This window comes from Drosophila eugracilis, unplaced genomic scaffold, assembly GCF_018153835.1.
Source record: "Drosophila eugracilis isolate 14026-0451.02 unplaced genomic scaffold, ASM1815383v1 contig_90, whole genome shotgun sequence".
Taxonomy (NCBI): Eukaryota; Metazoa; Arthropoda; class Insecta; order Diptera; family Drosophilidae; genus Drosophila; species Drosophila eugracilis.
In genome coordinates, this window is record NW_024573812.1 from 5,816,230 (window position 1) to 5,831,323 (window position 15,094).

The following is a 15,094-nucleotide window of genomic DNA, read 5'->3' on the forward strand; positions in this document are numbered from 1 at the left end:
AATTTATAGCTTTTACTAAAAAAAATAAGGTTTAAATTAAATTTAAATGTGTTCGAGGACCATGATATCGAAATAAATTACGTCATGTTTGAGCATAACAATTTCTATGACTTGCACTCCATTAGTTGGGGAAAATATACCTTTATATTAAAAGACTAAGCATATTCACAAGAGTAAATTTGATTGTGTTTTCATTTTTATAAAACCTTTGTATTCTCTGGTAGATCAATTAAACTTGTAACCTAGTATATCTCTTCCGATTGGATGTGTTCTTCCCTTGATTTTCAGCAATATTTATCAATACCAAGCCACTTTTGAATGTTCAAATGAATAAATACAATTTATATATTTATTATTCACAGCACCTGCTCTTAAATTAAATTTACAGAACAAGCGTTTAATCGAAAATTCCCTCCTCGGCTGCCTTGTTGACCAGAGCCTTCAGACCAGCGGTGACCTCGAGGCCCACCTCGGTGATTTGGTTGGAGGGCAAGAAGAATCCGAAGGTACCCTTGTCACGCAGCTCCACGGTGCAGGTGAAGGGGATGTTCTTCACGCCGTAGGCCCAATCCTTGGCAGCTCCAGAGACGACATCTATGAGGGGTAAACCATAAATAATAGGTATAAATTAAACTTTTAGTCCCAGAAAACTCACAGTTAAGAAGACCACTAGCTCCATAGGTGAAAGCAGAGCCATAGACATCAGCAGCGGCATCAGAGAAAGCGGCGGCAATGCGCTTCATCTGCTCGTAATTGGGGGGGAACTCGGTGTTGGAGTGTCCATAGGGCAAGAGCACGTACTGTCCATAGGCATGGTAAGCCATGTACGATCGGATATAACCATCCTCAAAGGAGCTCACGAAGTTTTGGAGGGATACGATCTCGATCTCAGAGTTGGGAACATCACCACCGAACCAGTGATCGCAGGGCTCATCGATGTTCCAGCCGGCACCTTAAAATTTCAAGTGATTTAATATTTCAAATAAAACAAAATATAAACCAAAATACGGTTACCTCCCCAGTGGTAGTCAAAGTTCCTGTTCATATCGATACCATAGCAATCACCAGTATCATTACTATATCCATTGGGACGACGGTTCTTGCGCCACAACCTCTCCACATCATGAGTGTAGACAAAGCCATCAGGGTTCACCATAGGCACAACAATCCAATCGTACTCCTCGCTCAGACGCTGCATCTCCGCATCCTCAGAGTTGATCAATTGGTTCAGGAGGAAGGTGACGGTGGCGGACGAGATCCATTCCATGGCGTGAATGTTTCCCTCCAGGAAGATAGCCTTGTTGCCCGACCGCTTCGACAGCTTGATGCTCTTAATATCGCGACCCTCATAAGACTGTCCAATCACTTTGCACTCCAGGTAATCGTGGGCAGCACACTCCTTATCAATCCAATCATAAATGGTTTCCAGAGAGTGGTAGGACTCCCATTCCATTTCGGAATCATCGTCAACAGAGGATTCATCTATTAATCTGAATGGGAAAAATATATAAACCAAATGCTAAAGATTCTGGTAAGATTTAATAACTTACTTTTGCAGATCCTCGACAATTACTTCGTAAACGATTTCCAGGAATTTCAGAGTCTTCTCAAAAGCTCTATGGAACAGGGGGCCTACAATGATGTGGTATTTGTTACCGGGAAGACCCAGCTCGTTGAGGATGTGCACCTTAAAATTGGGTCCGTCATATGAAATATATATTTCTCTCAGTGTAAACTCTATTAACTACTTACAGTGATGTGCTCGTGAATCTTCTTAATCTCCTCCATTTGCCATTCCGTCTCAATGTCCAATTGGTAGACCCTAAAGTGGTCATACCGCGCAGCCAAGCGACCAGGAGCCGACTTGGACGACACCGTGGCCACCAGGGCCACCAGGGCGATCAAGAGGATATGTAGTTTCATTTTACTGGTTTAGTGGGCTGAACGTTACAGCGTTCACTGTGATTTGACGGATCCCAGCCAGGGCTTTTATTAGCTGCAGGAGTGGCCACTCCACTGGAGCGTTATCTAATTCCGATAGGGAGCTGCAGTCAGTCATCTGGCGTGTGTCTCCTGCGATCTAATCGCCCATCCAACCTACCACAAAGTAGCACTGGACTTTGCATTCGACGGAAACGTTTGTAAAATAAACGTTCAAAAACGTAACGCATTCTGCAAAATTAGCTTACGCGTTTAAACGGATATATAATTAAACAGAAAGTAACATATTGGTTAGCATATAAAACATATCTTAATTTGTTACATCATATTTATATTAAGTTAAAAATTATCTGTTTTTTTTTCGGTGCACTTCCTCTAACAAAGTCAGTCGAGTCAAATTTATAAATGAAATCATGCACCGAGTGTGGAGGCACTCGCCTTATCTGACTCTTTCAATTAATTGAATACTCCTCCAAGCGTCTGCGCGTGAAGAAGCACTTCGAGGAGCGTTTGTAGAATGTACTAGCAAGCTGAAGATCGACATCTTCAAAAGACGGTCTGCGGTGGGGAGAGTTACTTCGTCAAACATTCTATTGCGAAACCATTGAATTCATTCACTCAATGGTAATCGTCAAACAGAAGAGTCATTGTTTAAATTAAATAACGTCTTCAGGCTTTAATGACCCAAGCTATGTTTTCGATGTTTTTATATATCCCATAAGTTGAACAGCTATTACATCATCTCTTATAATTGTATATTTTCCAAATTATCAAAAAAGCAAGTGTGCATCTTCTTTTAGCCATTAAATTAAAATACTTTATCTTTTTATATTCTTTCGCTTTTAATCATAATTAATGTTGTTGAAATATTTATTTTAATTATATTTTATTTTTGAATTCATCTCTTATAAAATTGAATTAAATCTTCAATAAAATTAAATTTAACGAACTCTTCAACCAGCATTGCCAGATGCATATCATAATATATCGATATTTCACATACGCCCACACTAGAAAAGTATCGCTAAGAATATAATCGATGTTTAACGCCGGCCACACTGTGTGTCGCCATATTTCTTTTCTTCGCTTCCGGTGAGTGTGTGTACTCCGCGTTTTTTACTTAAATTAGTTTTATATAAAAATATCCTTTAATTCCTGCCTTGACTTATGTAAAATATCATACCTCTAGGTAGCATCTGTCGGGGTAGCGAATTATTGATCATTTTGGCGGGCTATAAGTAGATTAAAATCAGACTTGAAAAATCGATGAGAAACGACCCCCACCTGAGACATCTAGCCGCCCTTCAAAGCCGGCGACAGATGTTTTTCTCTTAGCTTAATTCACACGATTTATGATGGAATTATCTAACCAATTGTTGCCACTATATTTTTGAACAGATAAAGATGCCTGAACTGACTGAAATCAAGAACGAGGCTGCGCCATCCACCTCCGCTGAGGCGAAACCCGAGGATGTGCGCGTAGAGGATGATGGCAGCGACAGCGATTCTGATGGCGGTATGCCCGGTCTGGAGGAGGCTGGAGCTGCCACCACACAGCTGGGCGGAGGAGCCACCGGTCTGCCGATCGATCTGGTTTCGAAGGCCAAGCAGTCACGCGGCGAGAAGAAGGCCAGGAAGATCATGCTGAAGCTGGGACTCAAGCAGATCCAGGGCGTTAACAGGGTGACGATCAGGAAGTCCAAGAACATCCTGTTCGTGATTAACAACCCAGATGTGTACAAGAACCCCCACAGCGACACCTACATCGTATTCGGTGAGGCCAAGATCGAGGATCTGTCGCAACAGGCCCAGGTGGCTGCTGCCGAGAAGTTCAAGGCTCCTGAGGCTGCTGGTGCTGCCGACAGCGTGGGCGCTACCACATCTGTGGCTCCTATTGCCGAGGAAGACGAGGAGGAAGTCGATGACACCGGAGTCGATGAGAAGGACATTGAGCTGGTTATCACGCAGGCCAACACGACGAGGGCAAAGGCCATCAAGGCTTTGAAGAACAACAGCAACGATATAGTCAACGCCATCATGGAACTGACAATGCTTTAGAGCGGGCTCCAGCTGATGCTGAACTCCTGATTTTGTTGTTTACCCGCCTTTCGATACACTCTACTGACCTAAATGTTGTGTATGCCCCCAAAGGGCAGCATGTTACACCAGTCGAACATTTAATTATATTTCAAAAGATTATTGAGTCTTAATAAAAGTGGATTTCTTTCAGATACGAATTAATGTATTTTTCGACTAGTTTTGGTTTTCCTCTACGGGATGTCTTGAAATGCCATAGCTCGGTTAAGTATACACTGAGGTTTCAGGTTAAGTACTTTGAGATTATAGGACTGGCACATAAGGGATTACTATTGGGTATTAACTATTACATTTAAGTTTACGCCAGCTTTAGAACGCGTGCTTGACTGCGCGAGGACAGGCGTATATCTGCAGGGCACTGCATCCAGGGCTCGCCATCTGCCTGCATTGGCACTGTCTCCTTGACTTGCAGCTAAAACAGATAGTTGAATAACTGACATAAATTCAGTTGAAAGTCACTAATTCTTACCCTTATTTGCTTGGCTTGGCCAATACGAACTGGCTTGCTTATATTGCACTGCAGCTGAGCAATGTGAAAGGAGGAAACAATGCCGAACACTTCCATCATGCCATCGGAGATGGAGTTTGTGATGCGCACTTCACCATTGGAGTTACTAAGCTCGCACAGTTTGCAGCCAGCTCCCCAGGAGTCAATATTTAGGAACACCAGCGCTTGCAGTTCAGGCAGTTGCACTGGCTTGTTGTCCAGGTACAAGGTGAGCTTCTCCTCGATGTGTTCGCAGCCAGGTTGCATCACCTGTTGCGTTCCAAAGGTGAAGTAAAGAAGCTGTAAAGATTAGAGTAATTAAGATTCAACCCTACAGTTTTTCAATCACCCTACCTTATTGAATATCCGACTGCTCAGCAGATAGAATCGAGATTCCCGCGTCTTGTGGAAGTTGTAGGTAATATACGCGTCCACACCTACACTAAAATAGTTGTACACATGAATCGTCTTTGTTGGATGCCTTTGGATGGGTAGCCTATAGTGGAGTTTCTCTATTTGCAGATCATAGCGGTCGAGATTAACGGATCGGGCACGCCGTATACTTCTTAGGATCTCTACAGGATCGAGAACAGATGGCGGTTCAGCTCCCCACCCCAAAACTCGCGACAAATCGTTGCCGGTGCCCAGCGGCATGATGGCCACCGAAGGCTGGGGTTTGATGTTCAAAGCGTAAATAGTATTGAGCACCCAACCGATGGTACCATCGCCACCGGCCACCAGTATGCGACACGGGCGAGGACTGGCCTTGGCAGCCCATTGGAGGGCATCTTGTGGACCTCGTGATCCTAGTTCCATCACCTGCAGCGGATGCAGGTAACCACGCAACAGGGACAGAACGTTGGCGCCAGTACTGCTGCCTGACTTGGTGTTGGCAATCACAATTAGTGGTTCCCAGTTCTCAATGTCTGGCGGCGTAATGCTGGCCAAATGCAAACGCATTGAATCCCTAGTTCGAGCTGCCACGAAGCTGTAAGGCGGGAAAATCATGTCCTTGAACTCGCCAAAGTCACAGGCCCCCTTGGTGTCGACACGGGAGTAGCAATCGTTGTGGTAGCACCGCTGACACCATGCGCATCGCCACCCATACAATCCCGGGTCAGTGCTGACATGGTGATCTACCTCTTCCTTGCAGTCCGCACAATGAACTCCAATGGGCAAATTCCCGTGGACCCACAAATGCCGTACGGAGGTTTCGTTGCGCAACCATTTGTCCTTGCATCGGTACTCCCTGTCTGCTCTTCGCTGGCACGGAGGAGATGCATGGGTGCACAGGCCGCAACAGTCGCAAAAGAGTCCTGCAGAGGGGGTTAGCAGGATTTCACATACGTTGCAGAAGCAGGCCTGTAGAAGATATCTCATATAGTTTAGGACAGGAATCTCAACAAGTGATTCCACTCACCTGCTCCAAGACCTTTATTGATTTCCAGCTGTGACGTGTTTTGAAGGTACTCACGAAGTCCTCAGAAAGCAAGCTGCGGCAGAAGGCAAACAAGACTCCCAGCGCCAGCAAGGAGCCTATTAGTGCCTCCACACTCAGCTCAATAGTAGCTATGTCCATGGTCCAATCACAGAATTCCCAATTACGCTAAATATCCTGATTATTTGGCATTTTCGCTATGTTTTTGTCGATGTCGATGTAGCTGAGCCACTTTCGATAACATCTCTGAATCGAATTCAGGGTGACCTGTAGTTTTCAGACTTTTGACGTTAACCACACTGCTTGTCACTTATCGATTTACAAATCAGCTGTGAATTTGGCGTGTGGAAAATAGTTTGCCCTAGAATAAATCGGAAGTTTTAAACGAAAATTTCGTCAACATGAAGGTCATCTACAACACCCTGTTCAAGCGCACCTCAACCTACGCCGTGGCCATCATCGCTTCGGCCTTTTTCTTCGAGCGCGCCATTGATGTCACGTCGGTGGCGATCTTTGAGAGCGTCAACAAAGGCGTAAGTATAATGCTCTTATGTAAGAGGAGTTTCCTATCCAAATATTTCATTTTATCCTTTTTCTAGAAACTCTGGAAGGACATCAAGGGCAAATACGAATAAATAACCATGCTTCGTTGTAATTAGCAATAATAATCAACGTTTATTCTAAACGAAACAAAAACTAAACAGGGTTTATTTTGGTTATTTTGTTTTTGAGGGTTCTAAGGATCCTTCTGTTATGTCCCAGGGCTTTTCATGTCTTTCGGCATCCCAGGGCTGTTGGTTGGGTAGACGAGAGGGTTCCTTAAAGGACACGCCATTGTCCTGTAGGGTTTGGAGAAGCTTCTGCAACTTGCTACCAGGCACCGCCTCCAAGTTGCAGGTCATTTCCGTAATGCCAGACTGCAGACAACGATGAGCCAGCACTCTTCCGAGATTTACAAAAGCCGCAGTGTCGTTGGTCTTGTACAGCTGCTGTTTTATGGCCCATTCCGATGTGCTGGCACTCAGGATAGTTCCATTTTCAAAATGCTTGATATCGGCGCTGACATATCGACCACTGGTGTTTATCTCTAGCGTGTGCCAGTAGGAACGGCCGGGTTTCTCCAAATGATATCCACCTGGCTTGTACGCAATGCGTAATCTCTCCAGATTCCTGGGATTTCGATTGATTACATATTCAGTGCTCGTTTGCGGGGTGGTCAAAGCCTTTATTTTGTGCAGGACACGGGCGGAGGTGAGGGGCCGAGCACTGCGAGACATATTTGCACCCTTACTTTCCGAAAAATTAAGCTTTTAATTGATATTTTAGAATGGAATTATAAAACCACGACAAAATATTTTGAGCCGCTCTTAGAGTTGCCAGATTGCCATTGGCAAGTGTTAGTGAGCGCTTAATTAGTGCTGTAAAATGCCCAAACTTTAGTTCTAGGTGAATGGCAAAAAACAGCTGTTCAGTTTTGTTTTCCTTTCCTTTAAATTTCTAGTTTCTTCAGATTAATTTGGCCTTGAGCACCTTCGTCGCCCCCACCGAAATTTCGACCCCCTTCAGACATGCGCCAAACGGATCCGGCGCCCCCTGCCAATACGCCTATGAGTTTGCTGCTGAGGTGAAGAAGTGGCGGCTGGGTGAAGAAGCAAGCAGTGCTCGTCCAAAATTGCAAAGTGTCTATTATTCGGCCTATAAAAATCGGTTATGTAAAACCAATAAAGGCCTGCAAACTGCCCACATATCATACTCGTAAAATTAAAACCTAAAAATGTTAATGGTCATGTGTTCCAATTTGAGGCGTCCCGGGCACGTGGGCGCCGCATCCGCCATGCGGAACCTAAGTTTTCTAATCAACGGAGGATATAAACCGCCGATCCAGGCACTGTCCCGGGTGAGCTATATTTATTAACAGTAAGAAAGCAATCAATGTTTACAACCAATAAATATAAACAAAATCAGGCCATCGCTTTCTCTATTTTTTCACCTCGTTCCAAAATAACCACTTGGCACCATTTTCACCATATTTGGCGCGAAAACTTAAATTTATTTGAATCGAGAAGAAACCGCATTAATAAAATAATTATTTTAAATTTCACACAAAAGTAAAAAATGTACTTAGAACTTAATTGATAAAAAAATGAAAATAAAAGAGCATTCCGGATAATGTTGTGAAAAAATTAAAAATATAAAACTATTCTTAATGCTTATAGTTGGCAAAAACTGTTGAGCCTTTGCACATCATTTTTAAATTTTTTTTAATTCTCTTTGAACTCTTTTTTTTCAATTCATTTGTAGCAGTATTGGTTACCTTATAGCTTACACCTTAAATAAGCAAACAATGAAAGCCTCAGTACTATCTTGATAAATAATACCATTTGGGCAATTGATAAGAGAAACTCTGTCGAAACTCACCATGTCGCTCAAAGACCTCAAATCCACCCTTTGGCGCTTAAATTCAAATGCTTATCTTGTCAAGCCAAAGCAACGTGATCATTATTCACGGAAGCGCTTGGCTAAGCACTTTTGCTAACTGATAAAGATAGTTTCACAATCTCTAGTCAACCACTTGACTGTTGCCTCCTCACTCCCTCCTCTAGCTCCCTTTCTTTCGCTCTTTCTCGCTTTGTCTCTCTTTGTTAGGGGCAACCGCCCTCGTTTTATGCGTGCCTTCTGTGCTTGTTGCACTTGGCGATTTCAGTCAACACGAAAATCAGTTACGCTCGAAAGTTCCCGCCGTCCGGATGCGAAAGATTCTTAGGTGCCGGTGCCCAATATAATATTTTTGTCGAGCCGAGTGAAGGTCGCCTTGGATCTCTGACAACGACGTGAGTTTTTCTGCATTATTCCCGCAAAAATGCATTGCAGTGTTTTGCAGCAGATTTCCACTGCGCATGCTGCTAACCTGTGGCACAAAGGCGGCTTTTCCTTGGCGCGTTGGGGGTTGTTGGCAAATCCATCTGTTGACAAAGGAAATATTCAAATAGAAATATAAATCAAAATGCGTAACTCAGAGAGACTTCTACCCAGAAACAAATACAAAATAAAACTATTCTTGGGCCCGATAAGATTAAAGACTCCATGGTGGGGATTTGTTCGGCACTCATTGTTAATTCAATTTCCGTTCTTATCTGAAACCCACAGCATTACGTCCAAGCTCCGGAGGCCCGGCCCGTGCCCGATGAGCGGTTTCCGCCCAACCAGCAGGAGCGGAAGGATATCGGAACACAGACTGTGCGGAGCAGCAAGCACAAGGACCAGACTCCGCCTCCGTCACCGTCACCAGGCTCTGCTTCCCTTCCGCCTACAATGTCCGACCGGAAGACTGATCCCGCATTGGATATATCCACCGGAGTGGAAATGCCCTACAACATCGATTGGATATTCCCCAGGCTAAGGCACCCTACAAAGTTTTGGTATTTAGCCAGCCAGTTTGTCGTCTCCATCGTTGGAATCTTTAGCAAGATTGTGCTGAGTAAGTATCTATCCGGCAGAGCCGACCCAACCCAACAACTACTGGCCCAAAGGCACGTTTATTTTTGGCCAAGAGAAACGCTCGGAGAGCCCATGCCCCTGACCGTGAATACGAATGTGACTGCGAATCGCTCGATTGATAAACGATGCGCGGATGCTGGCGATCTCGCACATCGAGGTCAAACGTGTGCCGTGTTGTTAATTGGTGGCTCTGCACAATTATGCAAATGCTGATCTGTTGCCTCTCTATTTCGATTTGCAGCGTTTCTAAACAAACCCCGCATCTACAACAAGGAGCGTCTGGTTCACCTTGTCTCCAAGCGTCCTCAGGGAGTACCTCTGCTGACCGTGTCAAATCACTACTCCTGCTTCGACGATCCTGGCTTGTGGGGTTGCCTTCCACTGGGAGTCGTCTGCAACACCCTTAAGATACGATGGTCGATGGCTGCTCACGACATCTGCTTCACTAACAGGAAGCACGCACTCTTCTTTATGTTTGGTGAGTTTTTGAATTTGTCATAGTTTTATTAACTTTATATAACTAAACGACTCCATTCGCAGGCAAGTGCATACCTGTTGTGCGTGGAAACGGTGTCTACCAGGAGGCTATAAATCTGTGCATCGAAAAGGCCGCCCTGGGCCACTGGATCCACGTTTTTCCCGAGGGCAAGGTAAACATGGAAAAAGAGGAGCTGCGGCTCAAGTGGGGTGTGGGCAGGATAATCTACGAGTCACCCAAGATTCCCATCATTCTGCCCATGTGGCACGAGGGCATGGATGACTTACTACCCAATGTGGAGCCCTATGTGATACAGCGAGGTAAAAAGGTAACTGTGAATGTGGGTCAGCCATTGGACCTCAACGATTTTATTCTGGACCTCAAAAAGCGTCAGGTGCCAGAACCAAAGGCGCGAAAGCTCATCACAGATAAAATTCAAGAAGCATTTCGGGTATGTTTACTTTTGTGTATTTTTAAGAAGTATTTACTAATTAGATTACAATTTTACAGGACTTGCGGGCGGAGACCGAGAAATTGCATAGAGAACGAAACTAATAAATTAGCATGGAAGAGCCTAGCGGCTGACATTTGTAATAATATTTATTTGTATAGTATTAAGCCCAAAATGAACCCTCGAAAGCCCTTACAATCCATTTATTATAATTATAATTCCGTGTATTATGGTTAATTATTCGCGATGTAATTGCTGGAAAGGCACTTTAAGTGCGACAGTGTGCATTATTAGTGTAAATATACAATTGAAATTCATCTGAGTAGAGGGAATTATCTGGCTGATAAAATAAAATGTTGATCCTAGAATTCTATATGCCTTTCTTCGGAGTGAAAACTTTGGTATTATTTATTTTACATCACCCTGTTCAAAAAAAAATACTTAGGACGTGGTTACTCAAACGCGATGAATATCGTTTTGATACCAAAAATAAAAAAAATTTGGCAACATTATCACTCAGGTGTTTTAAAAATTCACCGTTAGAAGACGCTGAAAAAATATAGGCCATGTGGATTTATTTTACGTATTTATTCCAAATTCCACGTCCAAAGAAGTAAAGTTTTAGCAAGACGACAAATGGGAGAGCTTTTGCTGAATACACCAAAAAGGAATCAATTACTCAAGGATGGTCCACCTGTGCCCACAAGGTGTCAGATTTTAGGACGTGGGGCCTATGGAACGGTGTTCAAGGCTATTTATAGGGGTATGTTGAAAACCTTAGAAGAAATCAATGATTCAAACTAAAAGTCTTGGTGCAGATTGTGCAGTTGCTGTGAAGATCATTAGAGCCCATGCGGCGTCCACTTTACACAATGAATCCCATTTGCTTAACCTGGAGCACAGGAACATAGTCCGTCTTTTAAAACTTGAATCCGCTGTACAGTTCGGCTTGGTCATTATGGAATGCCCTAGGGGGCAATGTCTGCAGAGGATCGTAGACACTTTGGCTCTACCACTAATGCACAGGGTTTTGTAAGACCTCATTAACCTCTTCAGGAACCCATAATTCATTCATTATCTTTACAGAATAACCCTGGATGTGGTTGCTGCCTTGAGATACTGTCATTCCCAGAATGTATTACATCTTGATGTAAAGCCAACCAATATATTGGTTGCACTGGGAATAAAGTCTTCAGGGGTTGGCAACTTTTCAAAGGTCAAGCGGAGCTACATCTGCAAGCTCTGTGATTTTGGTTCATCCATTGAGATGGGCGAATATTGTGCTAGACAAGACCCAATTAATGCCAATGGAACCCTGAGATACATGTCTCCTGAAGCCCTGCGTTTAGACAGTCTATCCGAAGCCTCAGATATCTACTCCCTGGGCATTACCATGTGGCAGTTGCAAGCCCGTAGACTACCTTATCATATGCTAGATTGCAATGAAACCATAGCCTACCAAGTGGTAAAGCACGAACTACGGCCGGATAACTATCATCAATTAAAGATTTTAGCTTTGGATTCTCCCAGCAACTCGGATTGGAATTTTGTCAATGGAAACAACGCCGACGTGACATATAGAAAGGCAAATACATCGGCTAGACGTAATCTGAACCTCGATCCATCTTACACCGCCGGCCGTGATCTGAAAAAGAAACACCGCCGGAACCGATTAGCACTCCACTTTGATAGTCCGGCGCCAGAACCGAGTGCGTGCCTCGAAAATGCTTACTCCAAACTATACAAAAGCTGCTGGGTCAGCGCCCCGCAATCACGTTTGAGTTCGTTTCAGCTGAAGCATGAACTGGAGCTAATTCTTTGTCGTAGCAACAAAATAGTTTAAGTTAATGTAATTGTTTGCATTTTATGTTATTGATTCGTAAAGTACATACCAATATTTATGTAAGATTTTACCAACCCATCGCGATAACCTTAAATTTCTTTTTAAAGAAGGCGAGAGGCCACTGGTTAGGTCAATAATTTATTTTTCTGTAACTTCTTTTTGTTTATTTTTTGTACTTGCTACGCTAAGAAAATACATTTATAATGTTTATACGAGCTTACATCTATGTTCCCTCCTCGATCATAGTGCGTTCTGTTCTATATAGTGTAGGTATTAATGCTTAGGAATCGGGCTGCTGCGATGAATTAGTCGGTGGCAGCAGCCACTGAGGAGCTAACTACGGTTGAAGAAGAGCTTTGTCATTAGCCTGAACGACTGTTATTTACAGTTTATTGTTATGGTTGTCGTTTAATGTTCGCTTAGAAACCGTATATATATAACTATATATATATATATGTATATATCGTACCTATATATATGCCTTCTATACTGCATTGTAAACACTTTGAAATATTTCACCCTTAAATGCAAATGTTCAACTGCTGTTGTGGTGTGAGGAGCTACTAACTCGGTTTAGTTTATGTGGTTAACCATGATGTCCTACAAATACACTCGACTTGTGCGGAAGACTACAGTTTTAGTTCATCTACTCATGACCATAGCTAATAGTAATTTGAATTCAGTTTGAAGTCAATCAAATTGTCCCATTATAGTTAGTATAACCTACTAATTTGGTAGCTGCAACCGCAGCTCTACAAAATATATATATGGTATAGAGCTGGGCGAGCTTTTCGGTTTGGTTTTTCTTTTTTTTTGTTTTAGGGGGAACATTTGGCAGTGCCGCTTACAAGGTAAAACATCTTCCAAAAATTTACAATATACATAAATACTCGTATTCGTATTCGTACAAAACTCGATTGCTCCTCCTCTGTCGTTATCATTATCGTTATCATCATCTTAATGCTTCTGTATCTTTATCTTCTGTTCTGTTTTGTTTTGTTTTGTTTGAATATATCACAATTTAGTCTTTTTAAATCTTTAAATATTTGTTAGCTTGACGATTATTGATTTGAGATTTAGCTGTGTTGTATCCTAACTGGCGTAGGATCGTCGCACGGGAACTGGTGGAGGAATTTTCGATTTTTTCTTCTGCTGCTGCTGCTGGCCCTGTTGACCGGGAGACCTTTGCTGCGGTGACTGTGGCGAAGGAGAGGAGGGCGACGGCGACCCAGACGACGACATCGAAGAGGACGAGGACACCGATGAATGGATGCTCGTTGGAATTCTGGTGGGCTGCGCCTTGGGCAGGCAACTCTTTGGCGGCTCCGTTGACTTGGCTTCCTTCTGCAAATTCAATCAGCAAATTATATTTATTCGATCTCAACTTTCCTGCTTAAGATCCCCTACCTTCTTTGGCGAAACAGCCGCTGGTTGATGAACCGGCGAGGTGACCCTCTTCCAGCCATTGCTCCTGCGCCAGGAACTGGCAGTCGGTGGCGTGGAGGCCTGCCTTAGCAGCATCCTCTCCTTTAACTTGGTCACCATCCCGGGCGCCGGTGGCACCACCTCTTTGACCAACTTCGTCACCATAGCACAGCTGATGCTATCGCTTCGCACCACAGTGGACTCCAGTTCCCGGCGCTGATTGTGCCGCAGGATGCAACTTGGTTCCTGCTCCTCCAGCACCGACTTGGACTTCACCAGGACATGAGGAGGTCGTCGTAATTCGCTCTTAATGATCTGAGCAATGCACTGCTGTTCATCCAATGGTTTCATTGGCGTACTGCTCACTATCATGGGTACATCCTCGATTTCAATATCGCTAACTCTTCGCCTGCACTCATCGATTACCGCGTAATCGGGTTCCTCGTCCTTTTTCGCTTGACTGGCGGATAGCTCATCCGTTTCGCTGGAGGAGCAGCTGGTCAACTGAGCCCTTCCCGCCTCGCTGGGCGTGGGACTACCTCCATTTATTCGCCCCGCAGGACCTACTTGGCTTTCCGACATACTGGAATCTTCGGCGTCATCGTCGTCCTCATCCTCGTCATCCGTCTCACCCTCCAAATAGGAGTAAAGGCTGCGCGAGGAGTTTGAACGTATGTTGACCAGCTTATAGAAGTCGTTTGTGAAGTCCGTGCAGGCCACCTCCTCGTCCTCGGAGTAAACAATCTGGATTTATGAGTAGTGATTAATAATAATCCTATAAAAATCCAGGATTATCCCTTACCTTCTGCTGCAGCAGCTGGGCAATGCCATCGGTAACTGAATCCGTTTCCACGGTGGTGGAGTTGATAAAGTCACTTGATGGCCACAGCCAGTCATGATCCCTTTTCCTCCGCTGCTGCTGCTGCTGAGAATGCTGGAGATTGTGATGATGCTGATCCCGTTCATCGTCGAAGGTCATCACCGCCAGTTCCTCCTGCGACATGCTCCAGTCCTCCATTTCCGTAGAGCATGGCTCTGCGGGTAGAAGCCATTGCTCTGGTTCCTCTGGCAGATCCTCCAAATGTCCATTCGACGGCTGCGGCTGACCACTGCTCATAGTACAGTATCCCTCATCCCTGCCCTTCACTGGACTGGCGGACAGAGCTGCATTCTGGGCCTCTAGATCTCGAACCCTGCCCTTCAGCATGCTCACTTCCTCTCGGAGATTATCTTCAGCCACGATGGCATCCACCACCTTGCGCATCACATCGTCCAAGCAGTGCTCATACTGACGGATTCGGGTGAGCAAAGATCGATTCTCCTGCTGAACCGACTGGAGCAGGCTCTCCTGGCGGGCAAAGCGTGTCTAAAAAGTAAAAAGAATAAAAATTAACTTTAGTTAAATGTACTTAAGGAGTATTTAAGATATGGTTACC

At 44.2% G+C, this 15,094-nt stretch overlaps 8 protein-coding genes across 13 annotated transcripts in view; 4 read left to right on the top strand and 4 right to left on the bottom strand.

Moving 5' to 3' along the window:
* Nucleotides 1-335: 335 nt before the first annotated feature.
* Nucleotides 336-1,962, bottom strand: LOC108112227 (zinc carboxypeptidase). The gene is made up of 5 exons (XM_017222047.2): nucleotides 1,753-1,962; nucleotides 1,551-1,687; nucleotides 1,015-1,490; nucleotides 656-952; nucleotides 336-594 (listed from the first exon to the last, which is right to left on the bottom strand). The coding sequence occupies exons 1-5, from the start codon at nucleotides 1,921-1,923 to the stop codon at nucleotides 398-400; spliced, it is 1,278 nt and encodes a 425-aa protein (XP_017077536.1). The 5' UTR covers nucleotides 1,924-1,962; the 3' UTR covers nucleotides 336-397.
* Nucleotides 1,963-3,111: 1,149 nt separating this feature from the next.
* On the top strand, nucleotides 3,112-4,178 carry LOC108112546 (nascent polypeptide-associated complex subunit alpha). Its single transcript, XM_017222482.1, has 2 exons — nucleotides 3,112-3,130; nucleotides 3,340-4,178. The coding sequence occupies exon 2, from the start codon at nucleotides 3,346-3,348 to the stop codon at nucleotides 3,997-3,999; it is 654 nt and encodes a 217-aa protein (XP_017077971.1). The 5' UTR covers nucleotides 3,112-3,130; nucleotides 3,340-3,345; the 3' UTR covers nucleotides 4,000-4,178.
* On the bottom strand, nucleotides 4,166-6,210 carry LOC108112542 (diacylglycerol kinase epsilon). Its single transcript, XM_017222478.2, has 4 exons — nucleotides 5,946-6,210; nucleotides 4,880-5,887; nucleotides 4,508-4,825; nucleotides 4,166-4,450 (listed from the first exon to the last, which is right to left on the bottom strand). The coding sequence occupies exons 1-4, from the start codon at nucleotides 6,102-6,104 to the stop codon at nucleotides 4,337-4,339; spliced, it is 1,599 nt and encodes a 532-aa protein (XP_017077967.1). The 5' UTR covers nucleotides 6,105-6,210; the 3' UTR covers nucleotides 4,166-4,336.
* Nucleotides 6,211-6,275: 65 nt separating this feature from the next.
* Nucleotides 6,276-6,664, top strand: LOC108112549 (cytochrome b-c1 complex subunit 9). The gene is made up of 2 exons (XM_017222485.1): nucleotides 6,276-6,496; nucleotides 6,563-6,664. Exons 1-2 carry the CDS (start codon nucleotides 6,365-6,367, stop codon nucleotides 6,596-6,598), a joined length of 168 nt encoding a protein of 55 aa, XP_017077974.1. The 5' UTR covers nucleotides 6,276-6,364; the 3' UTR covers nucleotides 6,599-6,664.
* On the bottom strand, nucleotides 6,613-7,359 carry LOC108112548 (39S ribosomal protein L18, mitochondrial). The gene has a single exon (XM_017222484.2). The coding sequence runs from the start codon at nucleotides 7,238-7,240 to the stop codon at nucleotides 6,680-6,682; it is 561 nt and encodes a 186-aa protein (XP_017077973.1). The 5' UTR covers nucleotides 7,241-7,359; the 3' UTR covers nucleotides 6,613-6,679.
* Nucleotides 7,360-7,407: 48 nt separating this feature from the next.
* LOC108112543 (tafazzin homolog) lies at nucleotides 7,408-10,763 on the top strand. 2 transcript variants are annotated; one of them, XM_017222479.2, is made up of 5 exons: nucleotides 7,408-7,860; nucleotides 9,111-9,441; nucleotides 9,703-9,939; nucleotides 10,002-10,390; nucleotides 10,450-10,763. In XM_017222479.2, the coding sequence occupies exons 1-5, from the start codon at nucleotides 7,738-7,740 to the stop codon at nucleotides 10,492-10,494; spliced, it is 1,125 nt and encodes a 374-aa protein (XP_017077968.1). In that variant the 5' UTR covers nucleotides 7,408-7,737; the 3' UTR covers nucleotides 10,495-10,763. The 2 variants fall into 2 exon arrangements, with proteins under 2 accessions (XP_017077968.1, XP_017077969.1); XM_017222480.2 differs by lacking the exon at nucleotides 7,408-7,860 and adding an exon at nucleotides 8,685-8,794.
* Nucleotides 10,764-10,890: 127 nt separating this feature from the next.
* LOC108112545 (proto-oncogene serine/threonine-protein kinase mos) lies at nucleotides 10,891-12,317 on the top strand. The gene is made up of 3 exons (XM_017222481.2): nucleotides 10,891-11,153; nucleotides 11,209-11,422; nucleotides 11,477-12,317. The coding sequence occupies exons 1-3, from the start codon at nucleotides 11,027-11,029 to the stop codon at nucleotides 12,231-12,233; spliced, it is 1,098 nt and encodes a 365-aa protein (XP_017077970.1). The 5' UTR covers nucleotides 10,891-11,026; the 3' UTR covers nucleotides 12,234-12,317.
* Nucleotides 12,318-12,358: 41 nt separating this feature from the next.
* The window catches only part of LOC108112541, a 42,298-nt gene continuing 39,562 nt past the window's right edge, over nucleotides 12,359-15,094 (bottom strand). For all 5 annotated transcript variants that reach the window (XM_017222476.1, XM_017222474.1, XM_017222475.1 and 2 more), the window contains 3 exons: nucleotides 14,461-15,024; nucleotides 13,641-14,402; nucleotides 12,359-13,577 (listed from right to left, as the gene is read on the bottom strand). In XM_017222476.1, coding sequence (XP_017077965.1) covers nucleotides 13,326-13,577; nucleotides 13,641-14,402; nucleotides 14,461-15,024 — 1,578 coding nt within the window. In that variant the 3' untranslated portion in view covers nucleotides 12,359-13,325. The remainder of the gene's footprint in view (nucleotides 13,578-13,640; nucleotides 14,403-14,460; nucleotides 15,025-15,094) is intronic.